The 21,251-nt window shown below is 37.7% G+C and overlaps 1 protein-coding gene across 1 annotated transcript in view; it reads left to right on the top strand.

Annotated features, from left to right (window-relative positions):
* The window catches only part of EPHA6 (EPH receptor A6), a 1,262,645-nt gene that overhangs the window by 637,691 nt on the left and 603,703 nt on the right, over positions 1 to 21,251 (top strand). Inside the window, exon 5 of the mRNA XM_019525724.1 lies at positions 584 to 919. Within this exon, the coding sequence (XP_019381269.1) occupies positions 584 to 919 (336 nt within the window). The remainder of the gene's footprint in view (positions 1 to 583; positions 920 to 21,251) is intronic.

Here is a 21,251-nt window from a genome sequence, read left to right as displayed (position 1 = left end):
TTTAATGTTATATATATTATATTATATATATATAATATATATAATTATATATATATTATATATATTATATTATAATATATATAAATGTTATTTATATTATTTTATTTAATGTTTTTTAATTAAGCATTAAATTTTAAACATTAAATTCTGCTCTCAGTTCTACATTAATTACTACTAATAATCACTAATAATAATGATCATGGTGTGGGTGGGTCATCAAAAGGCATGATTTTCCTGTGAATCAATTCTGAATAGTCTCCCAGAATACTACTCAGAGCTGTGCTGACAGAGCTTCCATCTTCTGGATGAGCTGTAGAATCATAACAATTATAGATTAAAAAATAAAAATGATTTTAGTCTATCTTCCTGGCTGTGCAGAATCACTCCTTTTATACATGTACGAAGGTTTTTGTCTAATTTATTTAAAATCTTCTATAACACTGGAAAGATATTGAAAAAGCTGATCATAACGGAAATAAAATAAGCAACATGCATTTTTGATTCCCCAGTGCCCTAATTGCATACTTAACGTGGATTTTTTATTTATCACACCTACAGTTTAACTGGCTCTTATTTTCTTTAGGGCCGCCTTCTGCTCCAAGGAATGTGATTTTTAACATTAATGAAACAGCCCTTATGTTGGAATGGAGCCCGCCCAGTGACACAGGAGGGAGAAAAGATCTAACCTACAGTGTAATCTGCAAAAAGTGTGGGTCAGACACCAGCCAATGTGAGATATGTGGTGGAGGCATCCGTTTCATCCCAAGACATACAGGCCTGATCAACTCCTCTGTGACTGTACTTGATTTTGTGTCTCATGTGAATTACACCTTTGAAATAGAAGCCATGAATGGAGTTTCAGAGCTGAGTTTCTCTCCCAAGCAGTTCACAGCTATCACAGTTACCACAGATCAAGATGGTAAGTTGTTTTTTTTTTTTACTATGATTTAGTTACTGTGACTTTTCAGTGCATTTGAGGGGGGGGTTATGGACATCACTTGTTTCAGTGGCAGTTGAAGCAAAGAGTAATAAGTGTTACAAATTGTTATAAGCCAATAAATATCTTTTTCCAGGGTGGTACTCTTAGCTCATGTTGCCTGAAGGTACTTGTCCCCTCTCAAAATTGTTCCCAGTGGATTCAAACATCTGCTTAAGTGCATGTTTAATTACCCTTCCAGAATGCAGTAGCTTTCCTGAAATTGGGCCTACAGCTAGAAAAACTGGAACTGCCAGATTGGACAATGGTTTTGTTTAGGGTTAGAGGTAACAATTTATTTTGAATGGTTAAGTTGTCTTTATTAATAAAAGTGAGGGAAGTGTTAGTTAGGATGCAAAAAATGTATGAGAGTCCACTTTATGGAAAACACAGCAACTAACCATTTTAAAAGAGTAGAGCATTATACTTTTTATGCACTAATTTCACATTTCTTAAAGGGTGAAAAGTATGACATCCTAAATTTTGTTAATCCTTCACTTTTTCTTCAGCTTTAATTTCTTTGTAGCTAAATTCATGTTGAGATAATTTATGGGAAATAAAATAAAAGAGTTATTTTATCTTTTACTTCTACTTTGTTTTTTTCTCTTCCCCACTACTGCCAATAGGGATACCAACTATGACCAACAAAATAAACTATTTCAGTAGTATCTTCCGGTTGGTGTTGCTGTAGATCAAAAGGTTCCTTTAGAATTATCCCTTGCTGACATTTGTTCTAGAAATTTTTTTCACCTACCGTGCTCTGACATTGTAACTGAAGCTGAGGTTCTTGCTACAACAGAGAAACTAAACTAATAGAAACTAAAGTTTTAATCAGCAGAGTACTTGGTAATAAGTCTTCTCAAAACTGGAAGTGCTACTGTAGAAGTATTAATAATGTCCAATGAGTGAACCCAGAGAGAGGTTCTGGTTGTATGAAGGCACTAATTCCTGCACAGGTTAACCTTGCAAGGTTCTGTCCACCTGCATATCTGTGGCAGACAGCTTTGTTGGTGAGAAAGTTATGATTTGTTTCTGTTTCAGGAAACAAACATCGTGGCCTACGAATGTTGATAACGTGCTTTGTTAATAAACCTTCACAGAAATGGACCATAAAACACACAGAATCTATTTGCCTACCTTCAATAAGATGCTTGGAACAAAAAAAGCTAAAATGTTGTATTTTAGGAAATAGGAAAAAGAGCTATGGCTTGATAATCAATTACATCCTGATGGTAAACCCTAGCAACGTACTCTTTCTGCACTCCACACAATAATCATTACATTACTAAAAGCATTACTGGAAAAACTTCAGAGAATTTAAAGTGAGATGCTCAGAATATCCATCAGTTTATTTGGATATAAAAAGACAGTTTTGTAGGAAGAGGCGCTGTGATAAATGGAATGACAAGCTTCTATAAAACATATTTATAAAGATAAAGCCATTTTTGCAGGCTTAGAAATTCTATAGTTATATACAGCTGTGAGAATGGTAGCTTATATATTTAAAAAGATAAAAAGAGAAAGATAATGTCAATAAGAAATATGCCTAGAACAAAAATTAACGAAGTTTTGTTGGATGGAAATTATTTAGAAAAAACAATAAACATTTTTTATGAACTTCTACTTAGGCACAGATAAAAATGGTGACTATGCTAGAAAATTGGAAAATTGTTATAAAAATCTGACCTGAGAGAAACAAAGAACACAGAGGGGTACATTTGTCTAGTAAAGTGAGTATTAATGTTTCTGAATTGTATATAAACTTTTGAATGAAACATTATATTATGTTACCTCAATTGCGCAATCTAGTTATTATTATTATTATACTCTTTACTTACAAAATTACCATATTTTCTCATGTATGATATACCCCAAAATATAATATGGACCTTATTTTTAAAGGCAGAATGAAAAAAGAAATTCAGAGTTGAGGTTGAATAGAGCAGGGGCAGAGCCTAATCTTCAGATAGCTCACTCTCCGTTTCCTGCTTAGTCTGTGAAATAGGAGGACAGAAACCAGGTGCAGCTAGCAGATAGCAAAATTACTTTAAAATATGTTAGCTTGATTAGTGAAATATCAAGACTATTAAAAAGGAGAGGCAGTCATTAACACCTCTGCAGTGGAGAACAATGATCCATTAAGTCAACTGATTCCTGCAGCTCCCTGAATAGTAATACTACAGCTGCAGCACTATGGAGCTGGAATTAAGCAGGATGGTTCTATCCAGGGCAGAAAATCTGCTTCTCTGCTTAATGCACACACCTTAATCTTGCATGGATGATTTTTCAGGGGAAAGAAATATGTTATACATGAGTAAATACCATATTTTTACTATATTAACCAGGTATAATTTCTCTAATCACCACCTTTGTGTATCAGCCAACAGGGCTACCATGCAGTTTTCCAACCTTTATTCACATACTTAGTCATTCTGAAATTAATAGGTTTTTTGTGTGTGAGTAGAGCTTAAATGATTATGCACTGTATACTCATAAAAGTCAATATGGCCGGATCGTGACCTGTCTTCAGAATAACACCACTTTATTATTTTAGCATGTAGGGAGTTATTCTGGTAGTACTAATCTAAAAAATCCATCATCTGTCGTTTTTAAGTAACATAATTATCTGAGCATTTGTCCCTTTCAGTGTATGTTCAATAATATTGTTACATAACATGGTATTATTACTTCAGATTTCTACTACATGTTCATGCCACACAGAATTCTTACTTTATAATTATAGAAAATATTCCCTGTACCCTAATGTGTCCTTGTCAAGATTAAGGGTCAGATATTCAGCCATATAATAAAGCTATGCTAATGTACACCAGTTGAAAATCTGGCCCAAGATGTATTTATTTCCTTTTCATGATTTCTGCTTTTTGATGTCTTATTTCAAGCTAGCAGATTATTCTTTATATAAGCAAAATCATTAGTTTCTTTTCATTTTTGTTTGATAAATTATGACCTCTGGCATTTTGCTGGCTAAGTTAATATAATGAAGAGTACCACAGGGCATTCTTGGAAACTGAAGTGGAGTATTCTACCTCAATTAGTAAGCAGAGTTTTGTGAGTGTATCAAAGGGAGAATATATACTTATGGGAGAAATTAACTCATTCCAAATGATTCATCCACTTCTCTATATTCAGGATATACTGAAATTATACTAAAATCATAGGCCCCCACCAAAGAGATAAAATGATAATCTCCTTTCTAACAATGAGTACAATCAGAGACTAAAAGAAAGCAACATCTTATTGTGAAGTTAGGTTCACATAACAAAGCAATCCTGCAAAAAGTTGGCCTTATTATATATCTGTTGTCTTTATGATTTATTGATAAAAGTACTACCATATCTCAACACATACTGTAAAAACTGAAAATTTTAATTGGGATAGGAAATGTGAAATTGTTTTGATAATATTAATCTCCCTTTTTATTCATTCCCTGCAAACATTCATGAAAGTGATTTTTGTTTGTGGGTTTTTTGTTTGTTCTCCCCACTCCCACCCCCCATTTTCAAGAAGTCTCAAAAAGAGAATGTGTTCACAATTATTTGTTTTGACTATATTTTCACACTAGAGTCAGATATGTGACCATACGGCAGTATCTTTGATTTCTCTCTCCTTGCCTATAAATTTTATTTCCCAGTTAGATAGTAAAAACAACACAGTGCGAATTAGATGACCATTTGCACACCAAAAATGCAAGAAGTTGAAGACACTTTTTCTTTTAACGTTATTGTTTCCAAACTGAGACATTAAAGTAACAGGCATTTTAAAAGTATCTGAGACATTTTTATATGTATGGCACAAGTGACACATTAATCACACCATGAATTGTAAAATGCCATACCTGCAAGCAATTTATGATATGATAAATGGCAAACCAGCCACAAAGATATCCCACAACAAATATTGTACATTAATTTGAACATGTGACATGTAAGAGCTGAGAGATGAAGCCCAAGGCTGGGTTGTTTAAACCTGTCCAGCCTGCATGGCTGTATGAGTCACCTGTCAGATGAGTTGACAGGTGCTAGATAGGGGTAGCTGATGGGCTCCCCCCACCTGAGAAGTTTAAGTTAAAACCAAACAGTTTCAAGTCATAAATTAGTAAAATTCTGAGTCCATTCTAAATAGTAAATTTATCTAATATTATTATTTTATATATATTGTTTGTCCTACTGTGTTTGATACTCTGCATTTAAAATGATGCAGGGATAACATGAGACTGTTTTCATTAGATATATGATAATGAATGGACATGATAACATTAATATACATGATGGGATTGGGGGAATGGGGCTTATATCATTCTTGAGATCTGTGAAATTAAGCTATAAAGACATTGCCATTTTTCAAAAGTTCCCCAATTTAGCATGTTGTGTCAAAGGTCCTTCCATGCTATGGAAATCAAAAAGCAGGCAAACAAACATTGCAGCTTCTGAAAAAATAAATGCAGAAGCCTTCATGAACCGAGACTTTGATCCTAAGTACATAGTTTAGGCTCAATTGAGTTTTGTATTTTAGGGGGGGGGGTTGTGCCAAATAAGGACAAACATGAGTAGGCTTGGATGCCTGTTCTTTGTGGGCAAGTAAGGTGGTGTTTTAGAATGAGTAAGTGTCTTGAACATCAAGTCATTTTGTTCCTTGAATTTTAGTGTTAGTCACTAAAATCATGGTGTAAAACAATAAAAAAAATAGTATGCTAAATTAAATGTGAATACTTGTTTCTCATACTGCTGTTTGAGAGAATGAGATACCAATACAATTGTAATTACTGAAGTTTCCAAACACACTTGAGAGTATGCTGCAAGATTCTTAAAAGTACTTAAGACTTGCTTCCTTTAACAGATAATTTAAGTGATAACAAAAGAAAAAACAGAAAAAAATTATAACAACACAGGCCAGAAAACAATGTGTTGTTTGACTTACAATATCTCTTTTGGTGTCTCCTTTATCAAGAACTGCTAGCTGAGATCACCTTTTTCAAGTTAGATTCACCTTCTTTGGGACCACAATTCTTAAAGTAGGTCAACATCTAAATGGATTGTAACCCAGACTGTGGAGACAGCTGTTCTCTGAACATGGTGAAAGTTATCTTTTAACTTTTTTCTTTTTATTTAATGCACTTTCTTTAAACCAATTATAAGCGTTGTTACAGTTTTTACTTTTCAAACACCAGTTATGCAGTTTTGTGAAAACCCTTCTTCAACACTGTGCAAGAAATTCTGGCTTAGTCTATAAAACTGTGCATATATGCATCTAAGGCCGCATCAACACGAGCAAGAATGTGTTGTTTGTAGTTTCTCAAAACCTTTTGAGGCACCGTGAAACGGTTATGGTGCATGCGTATCCATTCTCCACGCTGCATAAGGCAGCAATTTTAGCTACCAGGAAATCCACCAGAAAGTAGAGCCTGGCCAGCCAGAACCACATTCCAGGTGCTGGCCAAGCTCTGTGCACCCAGTTTGCCAGCAGTGCAGCACCAGGAGGCCCCCAGCATCCCCGGTAAGGATCCTTCAACCTCCCCTTCAACCTCACACTGCAAGGTCTTCACATTCTGGGCTTTGGAGCAGTATTTCAGGGAGAGGATATTGAGCTCCCCCTACACATTTCTATCTGCTAATTACTTCAAAATACTTAGATTATATGTACATTGGACAAGACTAAACTACTTATGCATCTGCTGGAGACCTGCAGCAAGCCAAATATAGATGACAGTTAATACTGCCTTTGTAAATATAAGTTGATCCTTTGCCCTGCAAGAGAATACATAGAGACAGAATTTGCATTGGTTGTATAAACATTTCAGATTTTCAAACAGGATCTACTTTGTTGTTGGTTTTGTATTTGGATCTATACAGCCTTGTTTTAAGGAATCTAAAAATGAAGTACACTGAGTTCTTTAATTACTTAAAATGAGAAAAACAATCTTCATATTTTATAAAAAGAATGTAAGATCATAGCAAATCGGAATGTAGAGCGTCCTGTGAGAGAAACAGAATACTCTACCCAATGTGTAGTAATTACTGACAGATACTTTTTTTTAAAGCCGGTCTCATTTGATAGTCTTAAGAGCTGTAATTTATGATTTTTTTCCTTAACAAAATTGTTCTTTTTTTGATCTGGCAGGCTGTTTGCTATTTTGCTGTTTGTTTTGCTTTTTGTTTAATACAGCATAAACCAATATGATTCTGTTACACTAATGCCTCATATACCATTATTATCAATTTGATCAGCAAGAATATACACTGCTTTGAGTAATGTTTATTTAACTAAGGCAACATGAGAAGCTAAACTGAATGAAAATGCATGTTATGCGTCAGGTAGTTGGTGCGTTGGAAAATATTTCTCTCTGGTGTTCCCATCAATATGGGGGCTTTTGGTGTTTCAAATGTTTTTGATTCTTTGGTATATTTTTAATTGCAATAATTAATGATCACCATATCAAGAAGATTTCTGTCTGGATTTAGCTCTTTACATTTCAATTACTAAGATTCTGGTTCCAAGCTGCTTAACTAATTATATGTTTCACAGTAACATTACAGTTGTTCCATTTTCATATGTAATGGGGACATCTATAAAGAAGAGAATAAACTAAAGATTTTATATTCATTTGTAGATTTGTAGTGTCAAAGGTAGAAATGTTTATTTTAATTAATTTTTATTTTTATTTTTATTTTTTTATTGTCCTCATTGCAGTCAATGGTGTTATGGGCATTCAGAACTTCATATGATCAAGCCTTAAGGGATTAAGATATATATTCATCATCCTGGATGATTCTAAAATAGTGCTAAATAAATCTATTTGTTCTGTTACACTGTACTCGGCTAGGAACCATATTAAGGTAATCAAATGCATGTATTCTGTTGGAACCTTTCACAGTGAATAAAGTATGGTTAGAAGAATCATCATTAAATATTCTATCCAGGGTTGGATACAAGAGATTCCAGATGTAAGATGATGACTTCAGTAATTAGAAACCTTTGCCACAAATCTTAATTGACTGACATTCTGAGATTCTTCGGAGTTACACAAGCAACCTTCTGTTTTCAAAATTTACCTAGACATTTCTGACAGGTATTTTATTAAGAAAAACCTATGGTATTCCTAGTGCATGATGAGCAAAATGAAGACTTCTGCTTATTTCTTGGCAAGAGGAATTATTTTGGTCACAGGCAGTAAAGGAAGACATTAATCATGACTAGTCAATCTGAAACAAATTGTGTTTGTAGATGTCATGACTTTCACATAAACCTTTAGGGAGCATGTTCAAAGTGAAGGACATGGTAAATTACAAACCAATTTTGCTGATGTTTGCTATGGGGTCTTTAAAGCAATTATGTTGGTAGCAGGTTGCTCTGATTCATTTGCTTCTTAAATGTAGTTTCTTCATTACACACAGCAACCCTCCTCTTTCCATTCCTTTTCTCTTCCATATGGATTTGCCTTAGGCTTGCAGTTTGGAGGCAGTTTTCATTTATATAGTATGATAGTATTAAGTTGTGCACACTGAAATAAAGTTGAAAGCATATTCAAAAGTACATGAGGTTTCCAAAGCTTAAGAATTCTATTTGTTTTACAGTTGAGTTAGTTTTAAAAAAGTGTTTCTAATAACAAGCTCTCATCTGTTCCTGCCCAGGTTTTATAATGAGAGATATCTGTCTGCTAGCAACATATTTAGATTGAAGATTTTAATATGCTTTCACCCTGTAGAAAAAAATCAAACTTACTTCCCTAGGAAAATATAACAAATTTTCTCTATAAAAAGATTTAACAGTAGTTAGGAAACATGCACAGAGTATTTCATTTTCAAATATGTTTTGTCCTCCTTAACCCCCGGCCATAAGTGACTAGTGTTAACTTTGTTTCTGTCAAGTGAGTGTGAAAGATTTGAAAGGTTTACTGTGGGAGGAAAGTCCACCCTTAATAAAAGAAAATTTTATTGTATTACTGAACAATACCAGATGTACAACAGAAAATCAAACTGTACTCAACAATGCTTCCTTTATTATTAATATAGTTTATAGCATCCAAAGGGAAGTGTTTTTTCACGTGTGTGTATACGTAGATATATGTATCTATATTGTAATTTATTTCCTCTTTTTCTCACTTAACCTAAAATTTTAACTTTTAAATGGGTACATGTCAAATCAGATATTTAGACACTGCTACAAAGTCTAAAGCAAAGTTCGCTCTTTGTGTGTTTCAGTAGCTGAATTGCATTAAAAATGCATCAGATATAATTCCAGATGATATTTTCCATGTGCATAATTGCTGTAGAGGGCACAGGGATAGTACATGATTGTGAATGGGAACAGAAGTAGCCCACAGAGCTCTACCAAAATGTGAACCAAACTAAGAACATTTGAAGTAACCATTCTTTAACATGCTATTACTTATTTGTATAAATTACCCACAACAATTCAGCATATCAGATTGCCTGTGTTTTAGTTTTTGTTTCATTTATTTTTTGGAAAGGATGTTATCCTGTGCATTGGAATATCCAGTGGAAGAAAAGTGAAATTTTGTGGTGTCTACAGGAAACACATATTTGCAGAATTGAGCAAACTTGATTCATTGGAAGTGAGGGACAAAAATCTCTATTGAATTAAGTAAGAGTAGTATCTGACCCTCACACACACTATTCTTTAGACCTATCTGGTTCAGTCTGATGTAGTCCTTTTCCTCTCCTCTAATATGCTTAGAAAAGTAGGAACATCTTTCCTACTCAAGTCAATTTGCGAAACCCAGGGTTTGAATTACGGGGGAGCTCAAGGGGGCTGAGTTCCTCCCCCCCAATAAGAGACAGGAGCCCCCCCCTAAGATTTGAAAATCTTAACCTAGAGAGGTCTCTGATTCTATTAGAGCACCATGATGAGCAGCCCAATTTTTTTTGTAGACCCCACAAGAGTCAAAGTATAATTTGAACCCTGGCAAAACCTGTTAACTTACTCCAGTTTTCATTCAAGCCTTCATTGCTGCTGAATTTCTCTCTATTTGTTGGATCTATTTGTATGTAAAAGATTCTTTTTGAAAAGTCTGACTTTGTGTACCAATCAAATAATATCTGCAACACCTTCTAAAGCAGGAATTTCTAACTTCTAAGTAGTCAGGGGCTGAACACTCCTTGGGCCACAGTAACGAGGGCTCCAGTAAGAGCAGCATGCCCTCTCTACTGTACTGCAAGTTTCCCCTCCACTGCTGTTCCTCCTGCTTCCCTGCTGCAGTAGGCATGCCCTGCTGCTGCTCCCCATTCCCCCACTCTTGTGCTGTGCACCCAGGTGCTCCAACTCACCCTTAGCTTCCCCCCCACTACCTGCCTCCCCTGCACTACACCATGTCATTCAGGCACCTTGGGCTCTGGGCTCCACTAGCACTGAATGCTGCACTGCACTGTACATCCCTGCTCCTGCAGCCTGGGCAAGGACAGGAAGGGGAAGAGGAAGCCAGAGGGAAGGGGAGCCTGGAGCCCCTGGCAGCTGCTGCAGCCATAACAATGGGGCAGACTGCTGCAACATAGGAGTCCAGGGGCAGCAGTTTAACCCCTCATGGGCTGCAAGCAGCCTGCAGGCCACAAGTTTAACAAACTTTTCTAAGTCTTTGCATTTATAATTGTATATAACAGAGATTGAAGTATATTGTCTGAGTGACTCTTATATTATAACTTGATATGCAATGCAAAGCTACTAATGTATGACCCTGCAAGTTACTGACAGGTTGTTAAGCCAGTCTGCAAATACAGGATTTTACATTCCGGAAGTAAATGGCCACTTTATTTTATTAACTCAAATCTGTCTGGAAAACAAATGGACTGATTCAGATGACTGGTTCATATATACTAAATATTAAACTCTAAGGCATTCATTTTTCAGAAATAGGTTGTTCTGCTAAATTATCAAGCACTGGTTTTTATACTGAAATTGAACTTCAATGAGGACTGGAAAATATTGTTTTGGAGTTGAAAATAATGGGTTTGGGAAATTCAATCTGTGATTCAAGAATGATGGACCTGTTCTACCTTTAAAACAGGTATTTAGATAGATAGATAATCATTTTTGTACTTAACTCTTAGATTTTATACCAAACTAAAAATGTCATTTACTCTCATTCTTTCTACTTTTATTGGGCTTGTAGTTCTCTTCTGCTGAAGAAAAACTTAACAGATATGACAGTTATTTGATATTGTCATGGTCTTTTGTTAGATATTTATAGGTGTTACTTGGTATTATTATAGTAAGGAAAAAAATGTGTTCCTGACATTTAGCATTCTTTTGTGTCAATTTTCAAGGAAAAAATTACATCACTTAAACCATAATTTAAGAACTATTAAAATAGGTAGAAAGTAGCAATTTAAAAATAAATAAAAGTGCAGAAAAATAAAATGTAATACGTGTTATTTGCCTTCAGGTTTCATCTTTAAGTGTTGATCAAAGAAACAGATGGACAGCATAGGAAATTAAAGTTTTCTACTTGTCAATAGCATAGGTGTTAATGCAAGAGCCTTATTAAACTATCCTCCCTTCCTTCCCACCTTCCCCATCCCCAACGATGGTTGCATATTGACCCTGACATGCCAACTCTAAGACTGAGGGTCTAGTTTTATCTTCGTGCTCATTTAATCTTTGACCTGTTGCAGTAAAACACTCAGTAAGAATCCCAGTTGTAATAGAAGCTATTATTTATATATAACAATATACTATTAGATTGAAGATGCTAATTCATCTGATAGAAGCATGAGAATATCTGTCATGTTTTCTGGGCTAAGTTTCAAATTGTGACTGATGTCACATCCCAACTCCCATTAAAATATGTAGGGTCTTTTCTCTGACTTCAGTGGCAGCTGAATTTTATTTTAAGAAGTGATTACAAAGTAAATTGTTGTTAATTTGCTTGTAGGATAATTTACCACTGTGGTTTAATTTGGCATTATTTCAATTCTCCCCAGCTTCTAGCCCCAATTATCAGCTCCTGATTTGATAATTGTCCATGTTTGCATTCAACTTGGAGCAGTGAATTAACCAGGGTTTGCTGCATTAGCATGGTTAGCTCCCTGTGGAACCAAGCAACTTTCAGACCATGGCCAGAACTCTAAAATATGTAATATTTTTAAGTAATATGTTTAAATCTTCTATATATGTGTCTGTCTTTGGAGGCCTACATGAGTTCAAGAGTCCACCTCAATGAAACAGACTGTATGGATGGAGCCTTTTAAATGAATGTAGAAATTTATTTTTCTTCTGCGTCATATACTATCCCATTACTTCCATTTCTTCCTTTTTTAAAAAGTAATCTTACTCTCATCTCCTATCCATGAATACCATCATTTGATTAGCCTTTATCTATTGTGTAATTTTCTTAGGTGATAGCCAGCCATAATTTCCATATGTCTGTTAGTCATGAATATATAACCCATAAAAGTCAGAAGGCAAGATAGATTTATAACTTCAAGATTAACAACATCAGAGGTGTGTAGCATGAGCTTTCGGGAATCTAAGCTCACTTCATCAGATGCTGTAAAAGGACATAATCAGAGGAGTGTATCAAATGCACAGCATGCATTTGCATTTCAGTACAAACATAGGGAAGAGAGGGAGGGAGGGAAGATGGAGAAGGAAAATAGAGCTGGGTGAGATCAAAAAGCAATAAATCCATTGGGACAAAGGGGCAACAAAAGCTAATCTAGGTAATGGGATAAGAATCCATATTCCCTATTTAGATCATACTTAACACTATGCAGGGTGTGGATGATTTATTTTTCTGCAATTTCATGTTCAAGTTTTTTTTTTAAGTTTTGCTGTCTAACAACTGCCACTCTGAGGTCAGTAACGTAATGTCAAAGCGGGTTAAATTGTTCTGCCACAGGCTTAATTTGTCTTCGTTGAGCTGATTTCAGATCTGTGCCTATTCATTCTTACACATATGAATCCCTTTGCCTGTCCTATGTAAAGAGAGAAGGGGCATTTTAAGCAGGTGATATGATAGTGGTAGTGTTGCAAGTGAATGAACCTTGTATGTTGTCATCTATGGTATTTGGTCCAGTGGTGTCTGTATTAATGAATGGGCAAAGCTTACACCTGGCTCCACTTCAAGGCCTCGTGCCTCAGTGAGAATGGAAGTTAGGTCGGCTGTTGTTTGAGACATGCCATGTGAGGCTGGGGGAGCTGCCTGTAAGCCAGGATAGATCTCTAGTTTAGTCAGTCTATAAGGGGTAAATCTACCCTGCCTTCTGTCTGACTTTAGAGCAGGGGTGGGCAGTTATTTTGGGCAGAGGGCCACTTACTGAGTTTTGGCAAGCCATTGAGGGCCTCATGACAGGCAGCCGGCGGCAGATAAATATTAATTTTCTAAATTTTTTAGGGGCCCTGTGGGCCAGATATAAAGGCCTGGTGGGCTGCATCTGGCCCGCAGGCCACATTTTGCCCACCCCTGCTTTAGAGTAACACAGCTAACTACTTATCTCTGCCCATGACCTGTAGGCCTTACTTCCAGCTCTGGATTTAGCATATGCACTTACATAATTCTGTTCTGGGCAATTGCTATTTTTTCATTTTAGCTCATGGTAAATAACAAGTGTGAATAGAAAATTCTTAATTCTAGTATGTTTCCTATTATTGTGAAAATGGCAGTTTCTGTGTTCAGAGACTATTAGGAATAAGTACTCTGCATATTTTTACATGTGCTTTGTAGCTTTTAAATTTCATTTTTATGTACATTTATGATATGTTATCATAGTTTATATATTTTATGCATTTGCTATATCAGCTATATTTTTTTTTTGCAAGTAGGATACCATTTTCACCAAAATTATTCATAGCACTGTAATAATTTCTAATATGTTTAATAATTACACACAGGAAATTCACAGGTAAGGTCCACTGCTTTCTATAATAGATATAGTATAGTATGTTTTTAACAGCCTTGCTACATATCTGTTCAAGTCATTGAGATTAATAAACATTTTAAGTACCTAACATACATATAATATATTTCCTCAGGTATAAGTGGAATATGTAATATAAAGTATGGTTAGTATGAGAATTTTAAAAGCTCCCATGATAGGAACCTGTAGTCCCTTACTTGCATTGGCTTATGTGCCTGCTTAAACATATACCTTGTGAGCATTCCCATAGAGATGCAGTTACTCAATGAATAAGTAATGAGTGATGCAATGAATAAGTGAAGCATATGCCAAATTCTTTGTATAGTGGTAACCTAAGTGGCCAGATTTTCTAAAAAGTTAAATTCACATTTAGGCACCCAAGTGAAGTGAAAGGAAAAAAAATAAGGCTAAGTACAGACATTCAGGGAGTTTAGATCACATTAAAAATGGCCACCTGATCAAACTTAATTCACCCACGCATGGACATTACAGTTAGATTCCTAGTTAGGTGGATTTAAGTATAAACTGTACAGAAGTATAATGCAACTAGACTGGCCTAAAAATGGTGAAACCCAGTCTATGATAGATTGATGTGCACTCAAATCAGATTTATCTAGGTTAGACCAGTGAATTGAACTTCTGTACAGTTCCCAGCATAGGCGCAAGACTGGGAAAGCCCAGCCACTGGCCCCAGTCGCCAGATATGTGCTTTTCCTACCTGCCATCCTGGCACCAGGCCCCCCCACCTACTCCCACATCTGATGACCCTGCTGATCCTGCCCCCTCCCCATCATCACATGGACACCCTGATTTCCCACCCCCGGAGCTCCCCACCCAGCCTCCCTGCTAGCCCCACCCATCCCAACTTGTATGATATAAGTGCTATATTTGTTGAAATCCAGAATTACCATAAGACTGTATGCCAGATGGTATATCTGTAATTCTCATCTCTTAATGCCAGATAAGCATCTCAACCTGTAAAGCCTTACTCAGGGAAGAGCTCCTGTTGACTCATGAAACAAGTATGCATGTGTGCACGCGCGCACACACACACACACACACACACACACACACACACACACACACACACACACACACACACACACACACACACACACACACACACACACACACACACACACACACACACACACACACACACATACACACACAAATATGTATTTGTTCTTGAATATTCTTGAATAATTTTCTTTGTTCACAGAGTGCCCTGTGCAGATTTATTGAATTTGGTTAATTTTTCTTCCAGTAATTGCAGATGAAAAGATCCTGTAAAGGTGATTACTGCTGTAGTATCACTGGTACATTTGGACCTGGAGTTTACAAATGTGGCTCAATAATTATTTAAAATATAAAACTGAATATTCACCTATTTAATATACACAAACATTTGAGTGAACAAATGCATAATGCCTATTTAAGAACTATATATGGAGTATCTTCACAAGTCTATAATTATCTATAAAACGGTAACCTTTCAACAATTTTATTGACATCATTTTTATTATCAGTAAGAGTTTATAAAACACAGTTGGCGCATTAGCCTGCTTGGGTTAATGCCTAATGTTTTTGTGTCTTTTGATTGCAGTCACATCCATGGTTACAATCTTGCAATCAAATTTTCTAGTGAAGACTTTCAATTCATGCAGAGCCCCTTCAGTGGGACCTCTCGGACCTATACCAGAAAAATCAGTTGCAGGATTGACATTATGGAAGAAAATTTTATGCACTTTTAAGTATGTCATGCGTAATGCAATAGAGAGATGTGCAAATTCCTGTCTGCTTGCATCTTCTGGTGATACATCAGAATGGAAATCCTGTTGTTCTGAATTAAAAATGCATGGAATATTTCCTTGGCTGGGATCTTGTGGCAGTGACAGCATGATCAAGAGCCAGGGCAGAGGCGTGATCTGCAGCCTGCATGCCCCAGGCAGGGGAGTGTGGGCAGAAGATTGTGGCTCTCCCCTGGCTCTGGACCACACTGTCACCTCTGCAAGGAACCCAGGAAGAGTCATAATCCACTACCTGCACATCCCTGCCTGCAGCATGCAAGCTGCAGATCACAGCTCTGCCCTAGCTCTGGACCGTGCTGTCATTGCCACAAGATCCCAGCCCAGGTCTGGAGCAGCTCTGTGCTCTGCCACATGTCCTGCCCATGTGGCTGGGGCTGGTTTCCATGTAGACCCCAGAAGTGGCCACACTGTGATACCACAAGGCCAGGGTTTCTATGGAGACCAGCCCCAGCAGCACTAGGAGGGTGTGCAGTAGGACTGCTCGAGAGCTGGGCTGGGATCTTGCAGCAGTGACAGCATGGTCCTGAGCTAGGGCACAGCTGCAATCTGCAGCCTGCACGCTCCAGGCAGGGACGTGGAGGCAGCAGATCACAACTCTTCCCCGGCTCCTTGCAGTGGTGACGGTGTGGTCCAGAGCCAGGGCAGAGCCACAGTCTTCTGTCCTCATGCCCCTGCATGGGGTATGCAGACTGCAGATTGCAGCTCTGCCCTAGCTCGGGACCATGCTGTCACTGCCACAAGATCCCAACCCAGTTCTGGAGAACCTCTGTGCCCCGCTGTGCCCCCTGCCAGCAGGAGAGTTGCTGGAGGGACCTTGGGGGGGCTATAGCCACCCCAGCATTCCCTGTAGCCACCCCCCCCAGCAGCACTGTACTGAAGCCTGCTCTGCACAGGCGGTGGCAGCAAAGCCTACCCCACTCTTGTTTGTAGCTCAGCCACCAGGAAGAGGTTGGTGCCACTGCTGCCTGCCAGCACTGCTGGGGCCAGTCTCCATGGAAGCCCCAACCCCACGATATTACAGCACAGCTGTTGCTGGGGTCTCCATGGAAACTGGCCTCAGCCATGGGGGCAGAGACTGCTGGGAAATTGAGTTTGCTGCCAGCTGGATCCAGCCCACATGGTGAGCTTTGCTTGCCCCTGACTTAGCAGCCATTATCAGCACACTGTTCTTGATTGTAGTAATGGAGATCGCTATATCATGTTACAATAACCTCCATGGCCACTTTTATAGTTACAGTGTATTGCAATTGTTTATTTCTTTGAAAAATACTATTTACATAGATATAATACAATAAGATATATAATTATAAATCAAATTCCTATAAAAAAATCTCCACTAAAAGAATAAAGTTGAAATGCTTAAAAAATCCCCATGAAACCTTAATTTGCACACCCTGTCTAAATTCCAGTGTGTACATTATGTCTAGTCTTTAATTACTTAAGGAAACACATTTTTTTCACAAGTTTATATAAAATTAGGCTACTGTTTAATGTTCTTCTTTATCCTCCTCATTCAGTGTGTGGTTGCTTGTTTGTTGCAAATCATCCAAACACAGTGACTATGCCATTTGTTTTATTTTCTTATGCATATTAATAACTATATTATCTCAACACTTCTGCAAGTTAGGGAAGGTGAATTATTCCCATTGAAGAGATAGAGAAACTGAATCACAGATACTAAGGACCAAATTTAAAGCAAGTTTCCTTTAATTTTGCATTCTCAACTTGAGGGGAAGAGGACGTGATTTTCAGCACAAGCGAGTTCTTTGAGAACTCCATTGACTTCAGAGCTAAAGCAACCTACCACCATGCATTTTCCAGAACAGTCCTGAGTTTATAGCCTGAAATGTGAGTTTTGTCCCAAACTGGATAAGTTCAGGATATATTGGCCAATCCCTCTATAGTTCTGCAGCTACAGGAAGCATTGCTGCATCTGTTGGCAGGATTAACTTTCTGGCAACACTGTGATAAGGTGGCTATGCTCACCAGAACTGGGTAGTGAACTGCAGAATTGTCCCAAATATGGTACTCAAAGTTTGTTCACTTTATTCACTGTGGACTAAAATGTATTTAACTTTAAAGTACCAAAAAGGTGTGTACATAACTGTATAACTTCTATTTTGGCACTTAAGCACAGTTCGGGATTCTGTTTCCTCTTGTGGCGAAGTAGAATTGGCCTGGATATATACGGGACTGGAACAGGGAATCCTTGCTCTGTTTCTGAAAAGCAATGTGCCTCCTTTAAGGGCCCAAAGCCCAAATAGGAGCAGAGCATGGGGGACATAAGGCCTGAAGCCAGGTCTAGAACAGTGGGCCTTGACTAAGGGACGAGCCACAGTAGAGAAGCAGAAGCCAGGAAGGCTGAAACCCCAGCAAGGGAAGGAAGGAAGGACAGAGGTGGCCTGGAGATTTAGGGACAATCCTACTTCAAGTGTTCCATACTCAAAACACCTGTGAGGCATGGGGCATGGTGTAGGGCTCCCCTCCCTACCTCCCAACCAACCAAACCCCTCCTGGAGTTACTTACCTTGGGTTGCCCACACCACTCCTGGCAGTGGCTAACAGCTGCACATGCCACTCCTAGTCTAGGTTTAGGCAGTTTAAGGGAAGCTGCCTAAAGGAAGACCTGGTGCAACAAATGCTTGTTTGCCCCCATACTTGCTGGTTTGCAGGGAAGGGGAAGATATTGCCCTCTCCCTCTCTCATCCCTACCGTTAGCCTAATGTTTGGAGCAATTGCCCAGAGCATGGAAGAGCTAGGTTATAGGCACCCCCTCATCTCAAGGGTGTCATCTATCTGGCCATAGTGCAGCCTACTGAGCATGCACAGAAAGGCAGTGCGGGGCAAGCAAAACTAGACTGAATCCCAGACTGTGTCAGTACTAAACACTGCAGCTCTATGGCTACCTGAGTGCCACTTAGACAGGTGAAGGGGAAATAGATTCTGGCCCTGGGATCTATGAGTGCTCTGCTATTCTAAATATAAAGCCTTGGATATTGCAAATTTGGAGTTCAGAAAATAAAGAACAATTAATTACTGCCCATTTCTGATAAATACAATGTAAGCCTCATTTCCTTACCCATTCAGGTATGTGGCAGTCAGGAACACAATCAGGGTTTTCTGTCACCATTTGAGCTAAGCTTTGCTTTTACTTCTAATGTAAGTAACTAGAGTGTAGGCGTCTACGCTGTGTCTTATACAGGCAGTCTGTTCTATGATGATTATAGTCAGTATCACATTGACCTGTTATTTTGGTATATAGCTCATACCCATTTTACTACTCGCTGTCACTGTATTAACTGAAGAAGAAAGTATATCAGAAGCAGAAATGGAGAACACTCTAGAGGTCCTTACATTTTCACTTATCAACTAGCATATTTTGTTTACAAGGAAAGGTACATTTTCAAATCAATACAGACAGGTTGTTGGATTTGTTTCCCACTTTAGGTTTTCACAGAGAGAGCAACCCATTTGGGAAATTAAATTATAGAGTTCTTCATGCTACTTTTGACCACTCCCTTGTTTAGGAATGTTAGAGAAAGTAATCAATTAAAATAGAAGTGCATAGAGTGACTATAACATTTCAAATGAATGTACTGAATTGCCAGGAGAGAGAATTGCTCTCATATCCCATATGACTTTTCATACACAAAGGTATGTAATAAGCTTCAGGGCCTAGATATTATTAATAATTAAAAATATTTTTAATTTTCCAAACTGTCATTTTCTGTCAAAGAATGTAGAGCTCCTGCATGGATGGGTATGAAGACAGAAAGATGGGGAAGGGTAATTTGGAGTAAAAGACCGAAATAGAAGATAGCCCAGTACTAGATGTCGTGTGTCTGCACATGGTCCTTTCAGTCATTTTTAAAAAGACATATTAAAGTTTTCATTGAATTGGAAGCCATTTTCTGGTCCAAGTTTAATTTGTATTCAAGGAAGAGAGTTGAAATTGGCTAATAATTCTAGAATAATAGGCCCAGCTACCCTGGGCAACATATCTGCACCTCCAATAGTGCAGGAAAGTCTTTACAGTCTTTCTTTACTAATTTGTCTTATATTTTAACTAAAAAATAATTTCTGTAGTGGAATAATACATGGTAACAATGCCTAAGAACAACAAGACCATCCTAAGGACTGCATTTTTCTACTGGTTGAATAGAGTCTGGCATTGGTTTCTTACCTTTCAAAATACCTGGAGCATATACCAGTAGCTTCCCATGCAAACCCTGGAGTGGCTTAATTCTGTAATGAAAGCTTACACAAGAGCATTTAAAGGGGAAAAGAAAAATTTGGATTATTATTTTTTTCTGTTAAACCACTGGATTTAAACCCAGTATATTCAGTTATAAACCAGCTTTTCATTGATCTGAGCTGCTGAATTCTTAACTGTAGTTTATTTTCACTTTGGTTTTGAAATCCATAAGTGCCAGTCATAGCTTTTAAGAACTAAAATCATTGGCATGGGAGTTTTAAATTAGAAGTGATAAATTGAGACTGCTAGTAGCCACTACCTCAGCCAAACACAAATACCATGACTATAGTTCTAAACATCATTGCATGCTTGATTTCAAATTAAGTGTGACAAATTAGGCAGGAAGTTAATTGGTATCTTGGAATAAATACTGTGATGTTGATTGGAAAAGGCATCATAAAGCTACTTTTTACCTTTGCAGCAATCCCATCTGACATCTTAGAAAATAGAAAAGCACTAATAAAAATTAAACTGATTGCAGTAATGGGCTTTTGCTATATGTGTGTGTGTGCGCGCTGATATGCCTGTGTGCATGTGAAGGTGACTTTCCTTTGAGAATACATTTGCCAGTCTAAAAATAAGGAAGCAAATTGAAAGATGCATTAGAGTTCTTGTACCTAGGTTGTCGATTACTGGGGGGTGGTACATATATCTCAATCATTACTGACTAGATATTAGAATGAATGTCAACTGGTCCAGTGGCAGCAAGTGCCAGGATGAACAATTACTCTTTAAATGAGTGTGACCTTAAGGACCAAGCAAAGTTGTAAATCACATGTCTTCTTAACTAGCTTCTCATTTATTTTACTTTATGTCCACTATCTGCAGAGATACAAGCAGGCTCAATAGTGGTCAGAAATTTATTGGACAACAGTTTCCTTTTCCTCATGTCTTGCTCCCTGATTTCATGCTTGAATCAGTAGGTGTAGGACAATTTCAGAAGTAATTGCCTTTGTGTTCCTTTTACTAACAAATACCTTAGGGTATGTACAATAGTTACATTTGGATTGACCTAACCAGGGTTAGGTCAATCTAAATGTCCAATTGTGCAGGTGTTCAGAGGAGCTAAATCAAGCAAAAAATGGTGTGTCTGATCTAACCTGGTTCACATGAGTAAGTGCACTAATGTAGATGAAGATCAGTTAACCTGATCTAGGAAAGGGTTAACCTGACTTCATGAATGCCTGTACACATTCACAGCACAGGCACAGGGTTGGGAAAGCCTAGCTGCTCGTTCCAGCCCCAGGGTTGCACTAATCTCATACCTGACCCAACTCTGGGCTAACTTTAGCTCTTGCTGCCTCCCCTCCCCCCCCCCC

This window comes from Gavialis gangeticus, unplaced genomic scaffold (genome assembly GCF_001723915.1).
Source record: "Gavialis gangeticus isolate Ggan-Ray unplaced genomic scaffold, GavGan_comp1, whole genome shotgun sequence".
Classification (NCBI taxonomy): Eukaryota; Metazoa; Chordata; order Crocodylia; family Gavialidae; genus Gavialis; species Gavialis gangeticus.
This window is presented reverse-complemented; position numbering and strand designations above follow the sequence as displayed.